Source organism: Mya arenaria, chromosome 2, assembly GCF_026914265.1.
Source record: "Mya arenaria isolate MELC-2E11 chromosome 2, ASM2691426v1".
Classification (NCBI taxonomy): Eukaryota; Metazoa; Mollusca; class Bivalvia; order Myida; family Myidae; genus Mya; species Mya arenaria.
The window spans coordinates 47,626,010-47,647,961 of NC_069123.1; the positions used below are offsets into that span (position 1 = coordinate 47,626,010).

The 21,952-nt window shown below is 36.1% G+C and overlaps 1 protein-coding gene across 3 annotated transcripts; it reads left to right on the forward strand.

Moving 5' to 3' along the window:
* The first annotated feature begins 8,250 nt into the window (after positions 1 to 8,250).
* LOC128211389 (mitochondrial glycine transporter-like) lies at positions 8,251 to 17,078 on the forward strand. Of its 3 annotated transcripts, none has more exons than XM_052916138.1 (9): positions 8,251 to 8,594; positions 9,029 to 9,144; positions 10,452 to 10,536; positions 10,808 to 10,981; positions 11,285 to 11,354; positions 12,852 to 12,950; positions 14,496 to 14,662; positions 14,950 to 15,042; positions 15,256 to 17,078. In XM_052916138.1, exons 1-9 carry the CDS (start codon positions 8,577 to 8,579, stop codon positions 15,280 to 15,282), a joined length of 849 nt encoding a protein of 282 aa, XP_052772098.1. In that variant the 5' UTR covers positions 8,251 to 8,576; the 3' UTR covers positions 15,283 to 17,078. The 3 variants fall into 3 exon arrangements, 2 of the variants coding, with proteins under 2 accessions (XP_052772098.1, XP_052772089.1); XR_008257278.1 differs by lacking the exons at positions 8,251 to 8,594; positions 15,256 to 17,078 and adding exons at positions 8,659 to 8,897; positions 14,003 to 14,061; XM_052916129.1 differs by lacking the exon at positions 8,251 to 8,594 and adding an exon at positions 8,691 to 8,897.
* The last annotated feature ends 4,874 nt before the right edge of the window (positions 17,079 to 21,952 follow it).

Genomic DNA, 21,952 nt, shown 5'->3' on the forward strand with positions numbered 1-21,952 from the left:
GAAAGAGTTATTGCCCTTTGCTTATTTTACATTTAAAATTGGTTTCTTCGCAACTCCTCTTACTATTCATACGATTTCTACCAAACTTTCACAGACTGATGATCATAAAGTGAAGCAGCGCATATTGTCGGGCTTCCTGATTTGACCATTTTTGAAAGAGTTATTGCCCTTTGCTTATTTTACATTTAAAATTGGTTTCTTTACCACTCCTCTTACGTCTTTCATGCGTTTTCTACCAAATTTTTACAGATTGATGATCATAAAGTGAAGCAGCGCATATAATCGGGCTTTCCTGATTTGACAATTTTTGAAAGAGTTACTGCCCTTTGCTTATTTTACATTTAAAATTGGTTTCTTCACAACTCCTCTTACGTTTTTAATGTGATTTCTACCAAACTTTCACAGATTGATGATCATAAAGTGAAGCAGGGCATATTGTCGGGCTTTCCCGATGCGACTATTTTTGAAAGAGTAATTGCCCTTTGCTCATTTTACATTTAAAATTGGTTTCTTCACAACTCCTCTTACGTTTTCATACGATTTCTACCAAACTTTCACAGATTGATGATCATAAAGTGAAGCAGCGCATATTGTCGGGCTTCCCTGATCTGACCATTTTTGAAAGAGTTATTGCCCTTTGCATATTTTACATTTAAAATTGGTTTCTTCACAACTCCTCTTACGTTTTCATACGATTTCTACCAAACTTTCACAGATTGATGATCATAAAGTGAAGCAGCGCATATTGTCGGGCTTCCCTGATCTGACCATTTTTGAAAGAGTTATTGCCCTTTGCTTATTTTACATTTAAAATTGGTTTCTTCGCATCTACTCTTACGTCTTTCATGTATTTTCTACCAAACTTTACAGATTGATGATCATAAAGCGAAGCAGCGCATATTGTCGGGCTTTTGCAATTTGACCATTTTTGAAAGAGTTATTGCCCTTTGCTTATTTTACATTTAAAATTGGTTTCTTCGCAAATCCTCTTACGTTTTTCATGCGATTTCTTGCGCACATTGTCGGGCTTTTGTGATTCGGCCATTTTTGAAAGAGTTATTGGCCTTTTTTTTACTTTTAAAATTGGTTTCTTCCCAACTCCCCTTACGTTTTTCATGCGATTTCTACCAAACTTTTACAGATTGATGACTATATAGTGACGCAGCGCTTATTGTCGGGCTTTCGCCATTCGGCCATTTTTGAAAGAGAAATTGCCCTTTTTTGACATTTAAAATTGGTTTCTTCGCAACTCCTCTAATACATTTATGACTATATAGTGACACAGTGCATATTGTCAGGCTTTTGCAATTTGACCTTTTTTGAAAGAGTTATTGCCCTTTCCTAATTTTAAGCATTTCTTATGTTCCTGAGAAACTACCCTTACCATTGATTGGCTTTCGTTACAAAAAATGTCCCCATGAGGCTGTGGATAATAATAGCTGTCTGTGACTGCTCTTGTTCTGTGTGTTTTTTCAATGATGACACCCCCCCCCCCGCCTTTGTGATGAACACACATGTAGGGAGAGTCTTTTTATATGACAACCAATAAGAATTATTTCCAAACTGTGCTTATTTTTAGCTCACCTGAGCACGAAGTGAGCTATTGTGATCGCCCTGTGTCTGTCGTCCGTCGTCACATTAATGACTGTATCTTCAGGAAACTTGGTCAGAATGTATATATTGATAAACTCTAGGCCAAGTTCGAAACTGGGTCATGTGCGCTCAAAAACTAGGTCACCAGGTCAAATTGAAGGAAAAGCTTGTAAACACTCTAGAGGTCTTATTTATGACTGTATCCTCATGAAAGTTGGTCAGGATGTTTATATTAATAATCTTTAAGTCAAGTTTAAATCTGGGTCATGTGCGGTCTAAAACTAGTTCACCAGGTCAAATCATAGGAAAAGCATGTTAGCACTCTAGAGGTCACATTTATGACTGTATCTTCAGGAAACTTAGTCAGAATGTATATATTGATTAGCTCTAGACCAAGTTCGAATCTTGGTCATGTGCGGTCAAAAACTAGGTCACTAGGTCAAATTTAAGGAAAAGCTTGTTAACACTCTAGAGGTCACATTTATAACTGTATCTTCATGAAAGTTGGTCTGAATGTTAATATTAATAATCTCTAAGTTAAGTTTGAATCCGGGTCATGTGTGGTCAAAAACTAGGTCATTAGGTCAAATCATAGGAAAAGCTTGTTAGCACTCTAGAGGTCACATTTATGAATGTATGTTCATTAAACTTAGTCAGAACGTTTATATTGATTAGCTCTAGGCCAAGTTCGAATCTGGGTCATGTGTGGTCAAAAATTAGGTCACCAGGTCAAATAATTGGAAAAGCATGTTAACACTCTAGAGGCCACAATTATGACCATATGTTCATGGAACTTGATCAGAATGTTGTTCTTGATGATCTTTATTGGATCAGGTGAGCGATACAGGGCCTTCAGGACCCTCTTGTTGTTTCAAATGAGCAGGTTGCTTTTGTATGTTGTGTTTATTCAGTTGTGTGATCTTTAAGGTTAATACATTGTAACTGTAAGAAGACATAAAGTTACAGGTAGCCATAACTCTTAGAATATGCATCACCATATTGTGAAACTGTCTGACATGAAAGTAGCATTTCATAATGGGATTATAAAACCATCTTATGGGGGTAGGAGAGCAAGTTGGATCTGCCAATGTGTGTCCACCTTCTAAAATCACAAGAGCTGCCTTACAAATGAATGTAATAACGATGTAATAAGTCCCAGTCAACAGCAATAAAAAGACAATTAAAAAGTAAACAAGAAACACTTGATATTGGTGTGTAGTCTCATGAACTGATCAAATAACATCCCTGTGGTTGAAGCTGACCTTGCATTGGGGTTGAAGATGGCCTTGCCTGGGGGTCCCAGGTTTTATGTAAACTTATATAGTCAAAACTTTGTAAATCTTCTTCAATGAAACCAAAAGGCCAATACTTTTGATAATTGTATGTAGCATTCATGGAGTGGCTATAAAACAATATTGTTATGTGTCTGAGGTCAAAGCTGGCCATGCCCCAATGATATTAGGATAATAGCCTTATGTAGTGGTTCTTCACAAAGATAATTCCCCTGGGGTCAAAGCTGGCCCCACCCCTTGTGTCTCAGGTTCTCTATATTCTTACATAGTTAAATCTTTGACAATATTCTTCTCTTAAACAGCAATGCGCAAATAGTTGGTATGCAGCCTCATGTAATGCTTAGTAACTACCTTGATACATAGCCACAAATTACTTTTTCGCAACCAATGACTTCCTTAGTAAACACTAACATCCAAAGCAACGAACGATAATCTTTGCAACCAATAACCTTCATAATAACCACTAACTTCCATAGTGACGACTCACTACCTCAGAAACGAATGACTTCCTTTGGAACTCATGACTTCCTTAACTACGACCTACATACATGGCAACCAACATTTTTTTTAGCAACCAATGACTTCTTTTAGTAACAACTTACTTCCTTAAGAACAAATTGCCTTCTTAGCAACTTGTGATTTTCTGAGCAAACACATTCTTCCTTAGCAACTACATTCACCCATAACAACCATTTCCCTTAGCAACCAATTACTACCTTAGAAAATGACTTCCTTAGCAATCGACCACTTCCTCAGCAACCATTTACTTCCTTAGCAACCAATGATCATTTTAGCCACCAATTACTTCCTGAGCAGCCAATGACCACTTGACCAATGACTTCCAGTTCCTTCGAAACTACTTATACCCCCTTCCAACAAATGACATCCTTAGCAACCAATACATTCCTTAGCAACCAATGATTCAATCTGTTCCTTAGAAACATATGACTTCCTAAGCAAACAATAACAATCTTAGCAATCAAATAATTCTTATTTACTATTTACTTTCTTGAAACCAAGCTCTTTAAGCGGCAAAGACTGCCCCTTGTTTCATTTAAAATGGTAAAGAAATAGTAAAGTTATCTTTGTTTAAAGAATTCATTTATAAATGCAAAATATTGCCTTCCGACGTTTTATTTATGACGCAATTTATCACGAGGTATACACACCCTGAATATGGTTTCTCGGTTCAGACTTAGCAAAACAGGATCCAATAACGTAATGCTCTACCAATAGATTGCATTTAACCAGATCAAGTCAAAGTCAACTGCAGGCAGTACAAGTTTATTTAACAAAATAGTAGTCATACGACATTAATTATCGATTTTTGAATCCCCTCCATAATTTAAATAATGCAAAAACATTACCCATTTAACCACTAATGATAATACCTTTTAGTGTTGTATCTTTATATGTACAATTATTTTTCAAATTAGTATATTTATGGCTTTATCTGATTTTGAATCCCCTCAATACTCAAAATCATTTTTCATATAGCATCCACATAATGCACCAGTCAATTGTAACCAAGGTCCCCCCCCCCCCCCCCCCCCCCCCAGGTCTGGGGAATATCGGGGACTTTGACTTTCGGTCCAGCCAAACCCGGGTAAAAACTCCGCCCTGCGAGGACGAACTGCTGGTAAAATCCCCGCCAAAGGCCCCGCGCCGCAGGGGCCCTAGGTAAGGCCAATTCACCGGTATTTTTGACGCGAAGACAAAGCCACCGCATTCACCCGGCACTGCGGCCATCTGATAGGTAAAAACACGGCCCGTTTACCCGGCTTCCCCCAGTATACCCCGAACCTGGGGGCCGTGGTAACAATTGAATGGTACATAAAGTAACCCTGGGATGACAAACTTAAACAAGATCTTGTCCTTATTTTTTGCCAAGTGACCTATTTTTTACCAGGTGTGACCCATATTTATACTGGTCTTCAATATCATGCTGACAAATAGTCTGACCTCTATATCGGATAAAAGTTAAAACCCTTATGACTACAATACGAAAATAGGTTGGCGGTTTTGATATTTAAAATCCTGCTCATACTCATAATTAGCATAATTTTCTTAATTGTTGCATACTGCTCGTAATTATAAACATGTATTGGTGACTGTCAAGTGATATAGTCAAGTGCTATTAAAGGCAGACAATACATGTTGAATATTTATATTGGCAATACTTTAAAGAGTACTTGTCTTCTGGTTTTTGAGGATGAATTCCTTACAAAAAAAGTTTAATCTAGCGTCTCAGTTACAGATGTTAGCGTTCAGTCCTTTGATTGTATAGACATTTGCAGAATTGAGTTTTAATTAAAACCGTTATACTCAGCAGTTTGGTTCAATCGAAATGTTTCAGTGTATCATGTCAAATTATTCCAATATTTTACTTAGGTTCGTCATTTGGGAGAAATTGGTTTTTTTTTCTTGCTTATTCCCCATGTAAGCAATGAAGCATGCACACTCAAGTTTTAAACATTTGGTTTACTAACGCAAACTGTGTGGGATCTTTTAATATCGTGTCAAACAATAACTTTATCATATCTATGAAAGAATTTATGATTAAAACGATCTAAAAAAATGCATTTTGGTGTAGTTCATTAATGTCAGCAGAGATAAACCGCACGCGGCAGTTGTGTTGACGCATGACCCACCGGGCTAAAGCTTCACGCCTTTTAAAAAGAAATCAGTCAAACATTATTTAAAGACCAAAACTATTTTGAACATTTATCACAAACCCCTAAATATCAACCAAAAGTGCCATGAAAAAATCCCCCAAAATACTTATGTTCTGATTAAGGGTTGGCATGATAAGACCTTCGTGCATACGGTGGTGTTTTCGTAAAGCTCGTAACTAACTTATTTTTAACCAACTGTCTCTAAACAACTTGCATTCTTCTCAGAATATAATAAAGTTTCGGAAAATGAACAAATTCAACACAACTCCATCAATAAAATGGATATTTTAAGAACCAAACTCCCAATCGTAACAACTCGGTCATCTCCGACAAGCTTCGAGAGTCAATTCCTGAAGGATATTGGGCGAGGTGTTCCGATTGCCAAACACCGAAAACCCCTACGTAGCCAATTCCTAATCACCATCGGAATCTATGGTTTCAACAAAACTTGGCTAGTAGATTATTGTGGACATTGATGGCCTGTCGAAGGTGATCATTATATAACCCGGTACCGACTGTGACTAAAACCCCGGTATCAACATAATCCGGTTTCAGAGACAGTGATACCGGCTTTTACCAATATCGATAACGGCTACCGGGTTTTAGCACCACCCCAAAATAACATTATTTTCGTATTTTAGTCATACCCTGATCATACTAATATAATATCTACTCGGAGTAGGATTTGGTCCCAGATTTATGACACGGAAAAGAAACATTTACGCAAAATTGTCAACGACATCAATTTTCGCCAGACTTTAACCCTAAAAATTTCTATGAAATATCCGACTTAAACTTTTCTTAAAGGTCATGCTCTCGGTATTTGACATGAAATCTGGCCTAATAACACTCAGATGACCTGAAAATGGTGTCGGCCCAGAACCAAATAGGCCTGATCGAAAAAGGCCCAGTTTGAAATAAAATGAACGAATGGTTATTTTTATACTTGCGTCCCTCGGAACCGATTTTTTTTTCAGTTTAAAGGGTTGGCGGGGGGAGGGGGTCTCGACCCGGGGTAAATCCTGAAGTAAATTAATTTCTAGTCCGAATTGATGCATTTTGGAAATATTTCATTACCCTTTTCTCCTATATTGAAATGAAAAGTAAACTCGGACGAATTGAGGGGAGGGGGGTGGGGGACCCGGAGCGGATTTGCTAGTGATACAATGTATACAAGTATTACTATTATGGAATGGACCGTGGTTTTACCTCCAAGGTGGCCCCGCCTTGCCGGGTGAATGCGGTGGTTTTGTCTTCGCGCAAAATATAGAGGGGAATGGGCCTTACCTAGGGTAAAAATGAGTTCTTTGGTTCAACAAAGACTTAAAGAGATTCTCAAAGGAAAAACTAGAACACTCGAATAAAAGATAGAAGACAATGTTGTTACAACATCCATGAAAACTGAACAACATGGACACGCAGCTAGTGGAAGTAAAGAATAAGCTGAAATTGTGGTTGAACATTTTTCTCAGTGTTCACGCCAATTCAAGACTCTTTATACAAGTACACTACCAAATGAAGATATCAATCAAAGACTTCAAACACAATTTTTAACACCACAAATTAGTAAGAAATGATGTAACATTATCAAAACTTACGGAATTAGATAACATCTCAAACATAATACTAAATAATTGTTCTATACAACTATCATGAGACATTTTTTCCTGACTTCAAGAGATATTGGCAACTATCCGAGTCGGAGGAGAATGCAACGCTTGTAGTGCGCTTATCTACAAGCAAGGTGGCAGAAATCTCCTAAACCACTTGTAGAAAATTGCATTTTAATGAACCTAGCTAATCAATAACATAATTATAACGCTAGAAGACAAATACATCGGGAAATAAACGGACACTATTATACATTGCGTAAGATTTCGATAAAGTGCCGCACGACCAACCCTATATGTCCCTATATACAAGCCGGAAGATTCATAACTAGCGACTTAAAAAACAGGGACCCGGATTGTGTCACACGGGAACTATCTCTACTTCAAGAATGCCTTGGAGAGAACAGACTGATCTTCCTTTTCAATGTGGTCAAGGGGCTGGTGTCGGCTATAATATACATAGCGACTACAGAAACACCGTTGATAATGATAGACCCTTCCTGCAAAATTTATCAATATTCAAACTGTTTTAGAACCATCGAGAAAATAGTGGGGTCCGCGCCAAGAAGCTTGAACACTTCAAGATCGCTCTACAAAAGAGAGGCTAGCCAATCCCGAACCACACCAATGAGGGTTCATGTACATGTATACCTTTTAATCATCTTGACATCTGTTCTGTATCCCCGTCTCGAGTCGGCCAAGTATAAAACCCATACACTGTCATGTTTTATGTATATATGCACTGCACTGTACCATGGGATGTCTGTTATATAATATACAGTATAGTAATATTTAAAGTACTAATAATAATTTATCACATACTATACAGTACACCTTGTTTCCGGTTTAACATAACCATCACGTATCTGTCTTTATCATACATGTGAAATATGAAATTGCTCTACTTAATATGGGTGAACAAACGGGCCTTTTTGGATCGGGCCTTTAGGTTATGGGCCTTTTTGGAAGTTGGCCTTTTGACTCGCTCCACTCCAATTTTCCAAAGCGCTAAATCCGCACCGGCTTTTTCTGGATTAAACCGACTCGGACCAATCGGATTGGTTCATAAACGCAAACTAACTAACTACGTCATTGTGAAGGCAAGTGCAAACAGAGAAGCATATCAAGAGAAGAGGCGTTTATTTATATTTACGGCCAGCTTCTGCTGTGCCCGTTTTTCTGCAATTTAATTATTTTATCAACAGTCAAGAAGGATAGGAAGCACGCGGCAGACGCCTGTTGTGTTTTCCTTTTTAACTTTGAGCCATGTGTGTCTAATAGCGTCTCAGGGGTATGAGCCCCTGTCCGTTTCGGACGGAAGAGTGACCATCTTGAAGTGAATAATTTTGTGTAATCAAGTGAATTTGAACATTTTAAGTAAACCTTTTATCAAATAAATATTCAAAATGGAATCAACTTTAACTGTAAGTTGACATTTTTGTCTCGTTTTCCGTAGTATATTGGTTCTATCTGTCACAACCGATGTAAACAAAGTAGTTGCCTCCCTTGGCTTATGTTTCGCATCAATTCGTGGGATGATATATGATCATGCGCAGTTCATGCTGGATATGTCAAGGTGATGTTTTGTGAATGTGTAAACATGCGCCGCGGTAATGCAATTATTAGTGCACTGCATCATTTCTATAAGATTTTCTTAAATGGATAGCAAAGACATTTTGTTGGAATTTAATCATACATTGTTGAGGAACGGGAAAGAGGAAATATCTGTAAGTAATTAATAATATCATGGTCTCAATATTAGCGCTGTTTCAATTGAGTCATTTTTCAATTTATTATGCATACATTTGGCTATCTGCCAATGCTTACAGTACTTTAGTATGTATTTTGTCTTCTTCAGTCGCCAGTTGTAAAATCATTTCTGGCCGGATCGCTCAGCGGAACATGTTCAACACTTCTGTTTCAACCACTCGACCTTGTGAAAACTAGAGTACAATCAGCAGTATGTATAAATGGGTAGGTGTATTGACATTACATGCATCAAATTCATTCGTTATTCATGCCAAAAATAGGTATATTAACTAAAAATATAATATATTTATAAAATGGAGGACCCTTTAAGCAGTTGCTCGACTTCCTTACCTGTCAGCAGTCGACATTGACTTATATTGCCCAGGGATCCTGGACACCAACGGTTGAAATCAATTGTCCTTTAAGGTTCTTGCTTAAGTCAGGTTGTTGTTTTTTCAAAAAATTGTCAACTTACCTTTGTTTCTTCTTTATTTATGTGCGAGTATGAGCATTTACAGCAACCTTTGCCTGTTTTATGAAGAATGTTGAAAAGGCTTCTGCAAATTTTCACATTTATATTAAAGTGTAAGATAGTTATGCATCAGTCATTTGTAATCACGGCCCCCTTAGGTCCAGGGAATAGTGGGGACTTTGACTTTCGGTCCAGCCAAGCCCGGGCAAAGTCTCCGCCCTGCGGGGACAATCTGCTGGTAAAACCCCCGCCAAATGCCCCCGCACCCAAGGGACCCTAGATAAGGCCAATTTCCTGCTAAATTTGGCGTGAAGACAAAACCACCGCAGTCACCCACGGGGCCACCTGGCAAGTAAAATCACGGCCCATTTCCCCGGCTATCCCCGGACCTGGGGGGGGGGGCGTGGTTACAATTGACTGGTGCATTAAAAAATCTCAAAACGCTTGGAAGTCCTCATCATATGGATGCAATGCTGAGTATGAATTATGTGTAGATAATGCAACAGGGTTACATTGTTTGCAAGTTTTGCCAAGTGATCATTATTTTAAAGGCTTGAGAGGTTAAAAAATTGTAAATGCATATCTGCTTTCATCCAAAATATCAGAATTAATTACAAATGAATAAATGGCAAATCAATTTCAACTATGAAAAATTGAGACTGAAAGCTGACAAGCAAAACCCAACAGTATGCACTACATAACCTACTGTTCTAAATAAGCTGCAAGTAAAATCATTTTTTCGAATATAAATTAATTTCTGCGTGAATTTAATGTCTTTAGGGCTCCTATTTAATTTTCTGCCCAGATATCCAACTTGGAGGTTCTGGTGTTCCTCCATGAAATTTGGTGTTCTCAGGATCCACTGTTCGCAGAGCTATGTATAGATTAAACAAAAATGAAAAACTAGATTTAACATGTAAATACTTATATTGCAACTAAAAGGTTAAACAAAATCTGTTGAACTATGTGACAAAGGTATTAACTTGTGCCTGTGTTGGATACTTCATTTATATATATATACCGTATACCGTTTTTACCGTAGATCTCTTTTTCATTAAAGGGCCCGGCCAGCTGGTATGATGTCCATTGTGGCAACTGTGATACAGCAAGATCGTATCGTCGGGTTGTGGAGGGGTATTGTTCCCGTAAGTATACCCTTGCATGCTCAAAGCTTTAGAGCTAGAATCTTTATTAAAAGTGTGATGTAACAATCACTTAAACTTTGTGCAGGAAAGTGTTCTCAAGTGCTCACTTACAAGATGAGCAGTTTTGCTACTGGCACATCCCATGAAAATATTTGAGCAACAATTAATACAAAATACTCTGCAATATGCTGAAGAGAAGGGCATTTCCACAGCCTTAATTTTCCAAATCAGTTATATATCAAAATGTGACCCATAATATCATGCATTTCAGTCCATTTCCCGCTGTGTGCCAGGTATTGGCATTTATTTCTCGACAATCCACTACCTCAAGGGGAGGTTTGAGCATACTAAGAGCCCTCTAGAGTCAATGGTCATTGGTGGATCAGCTAGGTCTGTCGCTGTGGTCACCATGCTGCCATTCACCGTCCTGAAGACCAGATATGAGGTAAAAACCCTAAAATGGTGTTAATACATGAATAAATGGAATTTGTAAATGCTCTTGTAAGGTTGTAAGGAATCATTATAAATATAATCAGGTTTTATAATTATGCTTACTGTGTACTTTGCTATGGCATTGACATACAACAACATGACAATCATTATATAGGATGTTGGAGACCAGGAGTAATACTACAACTGTAACCAGTAATCTAGAATCTATTTACAATATATTTGCTTCTTCCATGATGGTTCTCATATCCTCGTCTTTATTTGGAAGCTTGTTTTAAGATGATCTTTTGTTATGCAGGGCGGAGAATTCAGATGCAACAATATGCTGCGTGGTTTGACTTCAATTTACCATCTTGAAGGCATGAAAGGTGAGAGACAAGCTAATATTATGATCACCCATAAATTCTAGCAATACCAAAATAGTTCTGGAAGGTTTCCTTTAAAATTTGCTAGTATAAAAACATTCAGGACTGCTTACATGCAAGCAACATTATATACACATATCAACAGCTAAATGTGTCATTATTGTGTGAAGAGTTGATTTTACATTTCTGGCAGCTGCTCGTACAATTTTGCTTGCATTTGTTTGAGGATCATATGCCATGCTTGAAATGGTTATGACTTTTGGTTGATGGTCAGGATATGGTTTGTAGAAATTCATAGATGTGTGGATATGGACAGGCTTTGCATCAGGCTTATATCCTAAAATATCCTTTGCTCATGTTCCTGACAAGTGTAAAAAGTCCTAGAAATACCCTACTTGTTATTGAAATACCTAATATTTGCATTTTTGTTTAGGCACCTGCTTAAGTTAGAAGTCCTTTCCTTGTTTATATATATCTAAACTGTATTTTACAAAATACATTTCTAGTTGTTTCAAAACTGGATGGCTGTTAATACAGTCGAACAGGGCATTCAATTAGGCCAAGGTAGCCTGCTCTAGACTATATTATCTTGATTGCAAAATTGGACAGTCAACTTATTTGGTGTTTGCTAGTGCATTTATCAGAATTCAAGTCAATTTTGTCTCAATGTCAATATAGGTATAACTTAACTTCGGTGTCTGTTGCGACAGGGGTGTAGAAGGCAGAACATGTGTAGACAATTAATATCCAATCATGATGAGTGTGTATGTGTGCATAATGTTTTGTCATGTTCAATGGTAGGATAAATCACATCAGCTACATAGAAGTCTGAGTTATGCCCTTTCTACATGTATGTTATGTCATGTTCAGACTGTAACTGAAATATTTGTTGTCAATCAAAGATATGTATTTAAATTGGTTTAACAATAATTAGGCGCTATTAACAGTCATTACATCTAATTTCACTGAATTCAAGTATGGAGTCCTGAAAATCCTGATTATAGCCCTCAATTATTTCGTAATAGCCCTAAAAAAGTCTAATCATTATCAAACATGGAGTCACCATCAGACATTGACCCCATGTTTTATAAGAACATAAGCATGAAGTTAAGCCATCTCTGCAGTTCAAGGTTATTGGCCAATTCTGCAGTTCAAGGTTGTGTCATAACCTCAGTTTACTGAACTCATTACCTGTGAGTGTCACAAGGTTATCAGAATGAGCTAGATATTATTAGTCATTTAGGTTTTATAATTGGTTAAACTCCTGAAACCCACATTTATTGAAGTAAGGTGAAGATTACTGTTTTAAATCCAGGAATAGAAATCTTTTATTTTTGTTTATCTTGAATCTGTTACACAAAAATCTTATAAATCCTTTTCAATATTTAAAAATACCATAGAATAAGGTCCTTGTTGGCTTAATAGGCTATTTCAAGTTTTGAGGCACAATGCGAAGGGCATTGTAAGTGGAAAAGTTAAGTGTGGATTGTTGTGTTTCAGGTTTGTTCAGTGGTTTCTCGGCCACCCTGCTGCGGGATGTGCCCTTTTCGGGCCTCTACTTCATGTTCTACACCCAGCTGAAGCAGTTGTCTGAAACTGGTAGGTACTGTCTATACACATCATGTTGTACCATTATCCACACTTGTATATATACTTACCTGGCAGATTGTACCTGTAGTGCAGTTACAATTTGGGGAACGGATTGGGTCAACTTATGCTCACACACGCACATTATGATACTATTTCACCATTATATTTAGCCTTTGTATTTTGAAGACCAATTTTAAATTGCAATAATTAATGCCTCATCATGGACATAAAACAGAATATAGGACTTGCATTTCACTTTATCTAAAACTAGTTTGTGACTAGGCTTAGTGGGCTGAAAGCAGATCAGGGTCAGGGGGTAAAATTAAGTTCAAGGTAGTTCAGCATTATAATAACAAGAAAGGTCAAAGGGAGTTTTTTAATTTAGCATAGGGGCTTCAAATGGCTTTCTATAACCTATTTCAATATGTGTGATTTAATGATAAACTGAAAAGGAAACATAAAACACTAATTGATCGATATTGATTTCAAACATTCAAGACTAAAATTACACTTACAGGTGCAAATCTGTACTAACAATTTAAAATTTATTTCTACATATTAAAAGGTAATTAACTTTTTAAATATCAATGATTAACTTTGCATATAATTAAAATATTTTAGTAGAAATTTCAAGTAATGAGATATGTTACATAAATACTTTTAAGTAACAGACTATACATCTTTATAAAAAAATGCAGACAAGCATTATTGTTATTAGTATTTTAACTATTTTCCATCTTGACAGTGAATGCTTTTCTGCCTTTTTGTACACAGATTCTGTTTATACATGTATTATGATCCATATGTCGATTTAATCAATAGTGATAAATTAAATGAGCTGTTACATTTTCCGAGATGGTTTTGTAGATGCTCCAATTTGCTAAATAGAGATGGGCGATTATCGATCAAAATGCATGTATACTGTATACAGTGTAATTTAACATGAGAACTTGTTGTAGATTTCATTGACCCCCCCATATAGTTAACGCCACATGTTAACGCCACTTGATATTGGTGAGGGGTCACTAACGTACTCTTCTCTTTTTGTGTTAACGTTATAGAGACCACACCTGCCTTGCAGGGACACAACCATAGATGTGGAAGTTTTATACCCTGGTCTGTGAGTGAACAAAGTGCCCTGACCTGTTTGTATGAAATGTGAACTTCCCACGTTCTATTCTGCAAAGGTAGAATCTGGGAAGTGAGTGTATAACTCGTGCTTTCTTTCAGTAAAACACAGCATGCTGATAAACAAGTGTGTGCACTTGAAAAGAAAATACTTCAGCTTTCAACTTGAATATTAGTATTACTAGTTAATGCAATTGTAAATGCAGTTAAGTAATAAATTATTCCATTATCAAATAAGAAATTATATAATAAGCACTAATCATTAAAAAATATTTAATTAATTCACCTAATGGAAATAGAAGTAACATCTTGAGACGGTTAGGAACAGTTAATAACATATGTGTAGGTTAACTAGGAAAGTCTTGTTAAGTTAACAAAGGGAACATGATGTGGTTTCTGTGTGCTTATTGAATGTATCTCTTACAGCGAATGTACCGGACTCACGGCTGCCCATGTTCCATTTCTCCTGCGGGATGAGCGCGGGAATGATGGCTTCGATGATAACTCAGCCGGCAGATGTACTCAAAACTCACATGCAGCTTTACCCAAAAAAGCATGGGGGGCTTTTGAATGTTGCCAGATTTGTGTACGAGGTAGGTAGGGATTTCAAGTGTTATTTCTGAAATCATTTTAGAACTTAAAGCGAATTATCATCTAAGCATCCTAATGAATTAAATCATTTAGGGTGTCCTTTTGATAAATGGCTAAGAGTTAATAATAAATAACCAGTGGACATTGTATTTGTTTTGATACTCTGTAATTTGTCCATTGGGACATAACTGAAAATCGTTTCGCAATTGAATGAAAGACTCTTTTATCAAAGCGTCATACATGACTTGATACTGTCAAATATTAATGCATTCTATTTTTGCGTTTGCAGCGTGATGGGATGCCTGGTTTCTGGAGGGGTATCATTCCGCGGACCATCAGACGAACTCTGATGGCTGCCATGGCATGGACGGTGTATGAAGAGGTAAGATTAAGTTGATAATATTATTAAATTATGTAGTTTGATTTAACATGTGATACTTTTCACACTGACAGTGCCGCAAAGTGTTAACACACAAATGGCAGCTCTATCCTTTGTACCGGTAATAATAAAGTATATAGTTTGGTTTATGCTAATGAAGTAAAAGTCTTAAACTTTCATCCATCTCTTTGCATAAATATTTTGTATTTATTTCAGGTTGCAAAATCTATGGGATTGAAGTAACAAACATTGTAACAAACACAAGACCAACTGCTGCATTCGACTTCTAGTCAGCCAAAACCATATTTTGACAATCTGTAAACAGCAGACATTGCAATCAAAATAAACTGTTTCGATTTGTAAACATCCAGTACAAATCTCGGATCAGCGATGAATCACCAGGTAGATGCACTTAAACCTGCATGATACACATTTCTTCACCATGTGAAAAATAAATAAAACATACTGAAGTCTTCCTGAGCTTCTGCTATGAATTGCTTTAAAATGAATGTTGTGATGTCATGAACATCTTAATGGTCTGTGGGGCATGTTCTACAGCATGCCGATGAAGGTGATGTTTGTGCCTGTACATTTGACGTTCAAGATCAGGAGTGGTGTTTTGAAGCCCCAGTGGCTGAAGCCGACCTTGGCATGTGTACATGAGGTCAGGGACTTGAAACATCACAAGAAGTACACGAGCAGTGAAATTGTTTTAAAATGTACTTGAATGAAAATGTTTAAAATCTCAGTTCCCATGTTAAAACAGGGGGAAACAAATGAAGAAAACTTTTAAACGGCCATTTAAATTAAGAATTTCTTGAACACACCTGAATACTATTTATGAAACAAGTTTAATTGACCAAGAAATTAATCTATATTTATATTGTAAATTTATCGACTTATATCAATGATAAGCAGCGCTCTACAAATACAACATCGCTTAATATCACACACACTTTCAATGCCCTTAATTTATTTTTTTTGGCAAATGTTGTACAGCCACTCATAAATATATAAGATATATTATGACGTTATTTCATGATGGCGACGTCATTTATGATATAAAATACAGGCCTGGAGAGTTCATTCAGGCAAGCCGGCTTTTGCTATCTTTGATTTCTGTTTTAATGAAAGATGTGTGGTTAGGGCTTCTATAATTTAGGGATTATTTTTATTTTTAAACATGGAACTTTGATTTTAATTTTGTAAATTTACAAGTACAAACATGTTTTATGTACTTGTTTCACTTTTAATACTAACACCTTAATTGTCTTACACCTTAAATGTTTGATGGTTTTCTTCAGAATTGTCTTACTTTTTAAATGTTAGATGGTTTTGTTCATAAATCTTTTAACTAAATGTAAAGAGTTTTGAGTGATTATCTAACTATATAACATTGTATGTCTTGTAGTAAATTTGTGTTTAATTACTTGATATCATTTATTTGGATTTGGGAACATGTAATGTAATACAGAATGATCAAGTAAATGTGTCTATAAATCATGGGATTTCATTTTGGATCTAGGAGAGATTTCTGTGACCCAAATAAAGGCCAACTTGTACAACTAGTGTCATTGTTTACTACTGGTTGCTATGCCCAGAGCAGGAATGTATAGAGCTTTTATAATTCTGTTCATTTTGGTTTATCAGTTGAGTAGTGAACTTGTTGGTCATCTTCAACTAGTGACATTGTCCAAGGCCAGTTTAAGTCGAGGTCGCAAGAGAATGAAATGGGCACATTTGCTTGATATTCTATCAAACAGATTTTCTGTAAATTAATCATCGGAACATGTCTGCATAACAGTCTAAGAATAAAATGGTTGCATATTATAAAAAATACAATATTCATAAACAACAGTAAGCTATTTTAGCTTGTAGAATTTACACACAATCATACAAGAACTCGTGATTTTATGAGCTAACCCCCGTTGGTCCTTAAAATATCGTTTCATGCTGAAATATTCCTTGTATGAGCTTTGGGAACTGGAAACTTCATGATTGTAAAGATACGCAAGATAATAAACAGAACTCGAAATAAATGTGTTATTGACTTTTTGACTTCACATGGTATGCTCCGTGCTTAACCAGTGTATGAGCACATGGTGGACTGGTAGATACAAATAAAAAATAAGTGTATGCTCCGTGGTAGTCCAAATAAAAAGTCGGTTAAAACATAATAGTTAGATAATATGTTATTGTTAACATTTTTGATATGGCAAATATCTCGGCTATTCAATGAAAAGAAGTAGACCGAAAATAATATTTATTAAGACAAGCTCCGAAGAAGAGTGATCATTGCATGATCCGAAACCTGTAATGAACTCCAATTACCGTAATCTTTGGTTGATCAGCTCAATTACGTTTCAAATAATTGAGTTTCCGCTCTGAATTGAAAGCTGTGTTGCCAAGATATTTTCTAATACCAATAGTAACATGATAGTACGTATGCTTTTATTTCAACGTTTGAAAGTGGGTTATTACGAAACTCGATCGTACCACATTGTACTTTACATCACCAAGCATATAGGTTAATAGGCCTCATGGGCCTATGTATATACTGTTAAGTTTTCGTTTTGAGATTGAGATACAAAAAACGAACTACGGACCATGGACATTACGGACCAGATTTAGGGACACTACGGACCAGATTTAGGGACATTACGGACCATCTTCGGAATCTTACGGACCATGATTTAAACCTTTTTTTTTAAATTAATCACTCATTAGTTTATAATTTGTTAATAAATACTTGAATATGAGTGCTCAGTATGACGTTATATCTTCCATAAACATAACGAAATTTGAAAGATCGGCAGTTAAAAGCAACAGAAGAAATATTTTCCAAAACAGTTTATTTCCCAAAATAAATCGAGCATATATAAAATAAACGATGTGTGTTTGTTGCAATTCTTGCAAACTGATGTTTAAAACTGACAATTTCTGTTGCCTTAATTAGTGTTTATTAGTTATAATTGTACCCGCAATTATCGGCGGTATATAACAAAAGAAACAAACATTATACTGCCAACCTTTAATTGGCAATCAAAAGTGTGAAAACCCATTGTAACGGCGCACTTTCACTGAACCCACGGCTCAATACACAATCCGACTGGTAGGACATTGCCATTTATCATTTTGGCTCAGATTTAGCGGAAAATGAGGTTATGGCATGTTGACATTACAATTAAACCAGTCGAGTGTAATTCGTTGATCTTGTTCAAACGTAAGTTAAAAAGTTAAAGGTTATACTTTTGGTTTGGACACTAAAAAATAAGTCAAATAATTCGCAGTCAAGACGGAAGCCTATATATGCAACTGCAACCTATCTTTGTAAAAATATACTCGCTACAGGCAAATGCAATTAATAGACCACGAAAACAATTATCTTATTTAAAAGAATATTTATTTTGACCCGGGCATTGTACGAATGAACATGTATGTATAATCCGTGCAACTTAAACATAAACTAGTTGGCCAGGAAAAACGTGCAAACCTAGTACAAGTCGTAAAATGTATTCGCATACAGAATAATAGTATATATATACATGATTTTTTTTTGAAAATGACGAGCGAAAGAAGAGTATAGCTCTTGCTATGCAATGCATCGCTTGTGTGACATTAAACGCATTTTATCTAAATCATATAGATCATGTTACAGGATCGTTCTGATGGTTCTGTACCATAATAGAAATGTGACCTTGATTATTTTATTCGGTCAGAAGTGCATATTCTAGATAAGAAACTGACATGTTTTGGGGTGTCGAATTTACAGTGGAAAAACACGAATCATATATGCGGTGCTCTTGCTGCACAATGCATTGACTTCTGAAGAAAATTGATGTTGTGTATAAAATCCAAATGTTCATTCTACAACATCTGAAAATGTTAAGTAAGTGAAAGTGCATATTCTAAAGTTAGGACTGACACAATATCCGAACGATTACCTTTCGTTCACAAAACGTAAACCAGAGCAATGACCTTCCGTTCACAATTCGTAAACAAATATCATCCAGTGGCGGTCATGTAATATGATCTATATTTAAATAAATAATACGAACTGTAAATAAATACCTATTTCATGTACTATGTACAACTGCAATCATATTTGAACAATTCGCATAGTATACGGTAGACTATAACTTTTATTGTGAAAAGATGTAGATCTATTTACAAGAAAATTGAGATAAAAAAAAAACATTTAAAAAATATACTCGCTACAGGCAAATGCAATTAATAGACCACGAAAACAATTATCTTATTTAAAAGAATATTTATTTTGACCCGGGCATTGTACGAATGAACATGTATGTATAATCCGTGCAACTTAAACATAAACTAGTTGGCCAGGAAAAACGTGCAAACCTAGTACAAGTCGTCAAATGTATTCGCATACAGAATAATAGTATATATACATGATTTTTTTTCTTAAAAATGACGAGCGAAAGAAGAGTATAGCTCTTGCTATGCAATGCATCGCTTGTGCGACATTAAACGCATTTTATCTAAATCATATAGATCATGTTACAGGATCGTCCTGATGGTTCTGTCCCATAAATAGAAATGTGACCTTGATTATTTTATTCGGTCAGAAGTGCATATTCTAAATATGAAACTGACATGTTTTTGGATGTCGAATTTACAGTGGAAAAACACGAATCATATATGCGGTGCTCTTGCTGCACAATGCATTGACTTCCGAAGAAAATTGATGTTGTGTATAAAATCCAAATGTTTATTCTACAACATCTGAAAATGTTAAGTAGGTCAAAGTGCATGTTCTAAAGTTAGGACTGACACAATATCCGAAACGATTATCTTTCGTTCACAAAACGTAAACCCGAGCAATGACCTTTTGTTCACAATTAGTAAACAAATATCATCCAGTGGCGGTCAAATCCATGGTATATATATTCCCAAAGAAGTTGGCGATATGTGGTTATTTTTGTGAAAATAAATTAAATGATAACTCTGAAAAATATTCAGCAGTATCAATAATGTACAATATGGTTGCTTTCCCAAACTACGGGATTAATAAAAGGTTTTACAACTTTTAACAGTTTTAATTACCTTAACCCAGATACGTCTCGTTCATAAATGGCAATGACTTAATATTGATGTCAACCTTTTGGAAAATAAAAAATACGATATTCAACGCTTCAAATTCAAATTCAATTTAAAAAAAAAAAACAATAAAAAAAAACACACCAAAAAAAAAACCCGTCAGCAGGCAAGAGCTAGCACAGTAGGCTAAATAGGTTTTACAATATTTCCATCAACTGATGATGTCGACCACCAAACTCACAGAGACGACTGTTTTAACATTTTTTTTCATGGAAACACATGTTTTTATATTTTCGTAAACTTTGGTGTACAATAAGATAATATTTCCTTTTACTTATTTGGTATGGTATTAATTTATGACAGAGCCCTTCGCACCAAACGGAATCAAATTAGGAAGGGACATCTTTAATGGATATGATACTTTATCGTTTCGTGTAAAAGAATAATTTAAACGAACATAATCATGATAATGAACACATTTTAGAGGAGCGTTAAATTAAATGGTCCTTTAAGCATGGCACCGGCACCATTAAATGACATTACGCGAGAATATACAGTGGTGGCCTCTTATAAACACAGTAGCCAACTGCAGACAGCGTCGGCATTCTCCAGTGATAATAAATACTTATCTATTCTTAGATAAACTGGTTATTTCGTTAGTATTTAACCTTTTCACTAAATTTGGAACACATGAAACGTACATTCGTATACTTTATAATATTCTGCAGAAAAATAGAAACATAAGTTAAAGCAGTCTTATTTTCTTGATAATCATTATCAAATTAAATATATAGTCAGTGTCATTCCGTATTATATACATATCATATATACAACAATGAAGTTACTTCTCGTATTACTTGAATAAAATGGTACTTCGTTGTTGCTTTTGAGATCATTTGTATTGAATTGTCATATTTTCATAAACAACACCTTCAGTCTGTTAATACTTCCTTCGCCTTCGACACCATGCCCAATCGCCGACTATACTAGTATACAAGTTACCGCACTGCGGGATCTCTAGAACAACAAATAGATGGATCGAGCCCTGGCTATGCAAAACAGCGCCAACAGAAAGTGGTCCTTGGTGACTCAACCTCTACAGAATCTCCAGTCCCCTCTGAAGTGCCTCAAGGAACGGTGCTAGGTCCATTGATGTTTTGCTATGCATCGACTACATCGCCGACAAGATCTCACCAACAACCAGGATCAAGCTTTTATATGAGGACTGTCTTTTGTATAGAGCCATCAACAACGTAAAATACTAGTAATAGCTTCAACAAGATCTAGTTTCACTTGTAAAGTGTTCAAATAAATGGTTAATGAAATTCAACGCATGGAAGTGTCACCTCTTCAAAATTACAAGTAAAAGAAACTACATTGATACGCAGTACTCCATCCGTAACACACCACTCCAGCGAGTTCAAAAGCTAAAAAATACTCAACCTGCTGAGGAGACATATTTATAACTGCAACCAATGAGTAAAAGAAAAAGCGTTTAACTCTCTTGTACCGTACCACATCTTGAGTACTCCTCATCAGTCCGGGACCATTCTTCAAACAGGATATTTAATCCCTTGACCGGCGTGAAAGTCCAACGAAAGGAAGACCGATTTGTCACCGGGAACTACTCGTACCGAGACAGCGTAACATCTATGTTCAACGACTTGAACTGGCAACCACTTCAGCACAGATGCAATATTAGTACACTTTAACTATTTCCATAAAGCAGTTACCACCCTTTCCCCAGTTGAAATTACCGGACTATGCTACTCGTGCGTTTTACCACGGTACGTACTAGCAGACAACAATTAAGGCCTACATTGAGTTCATGGAGGGTCAACTACGAACAGTA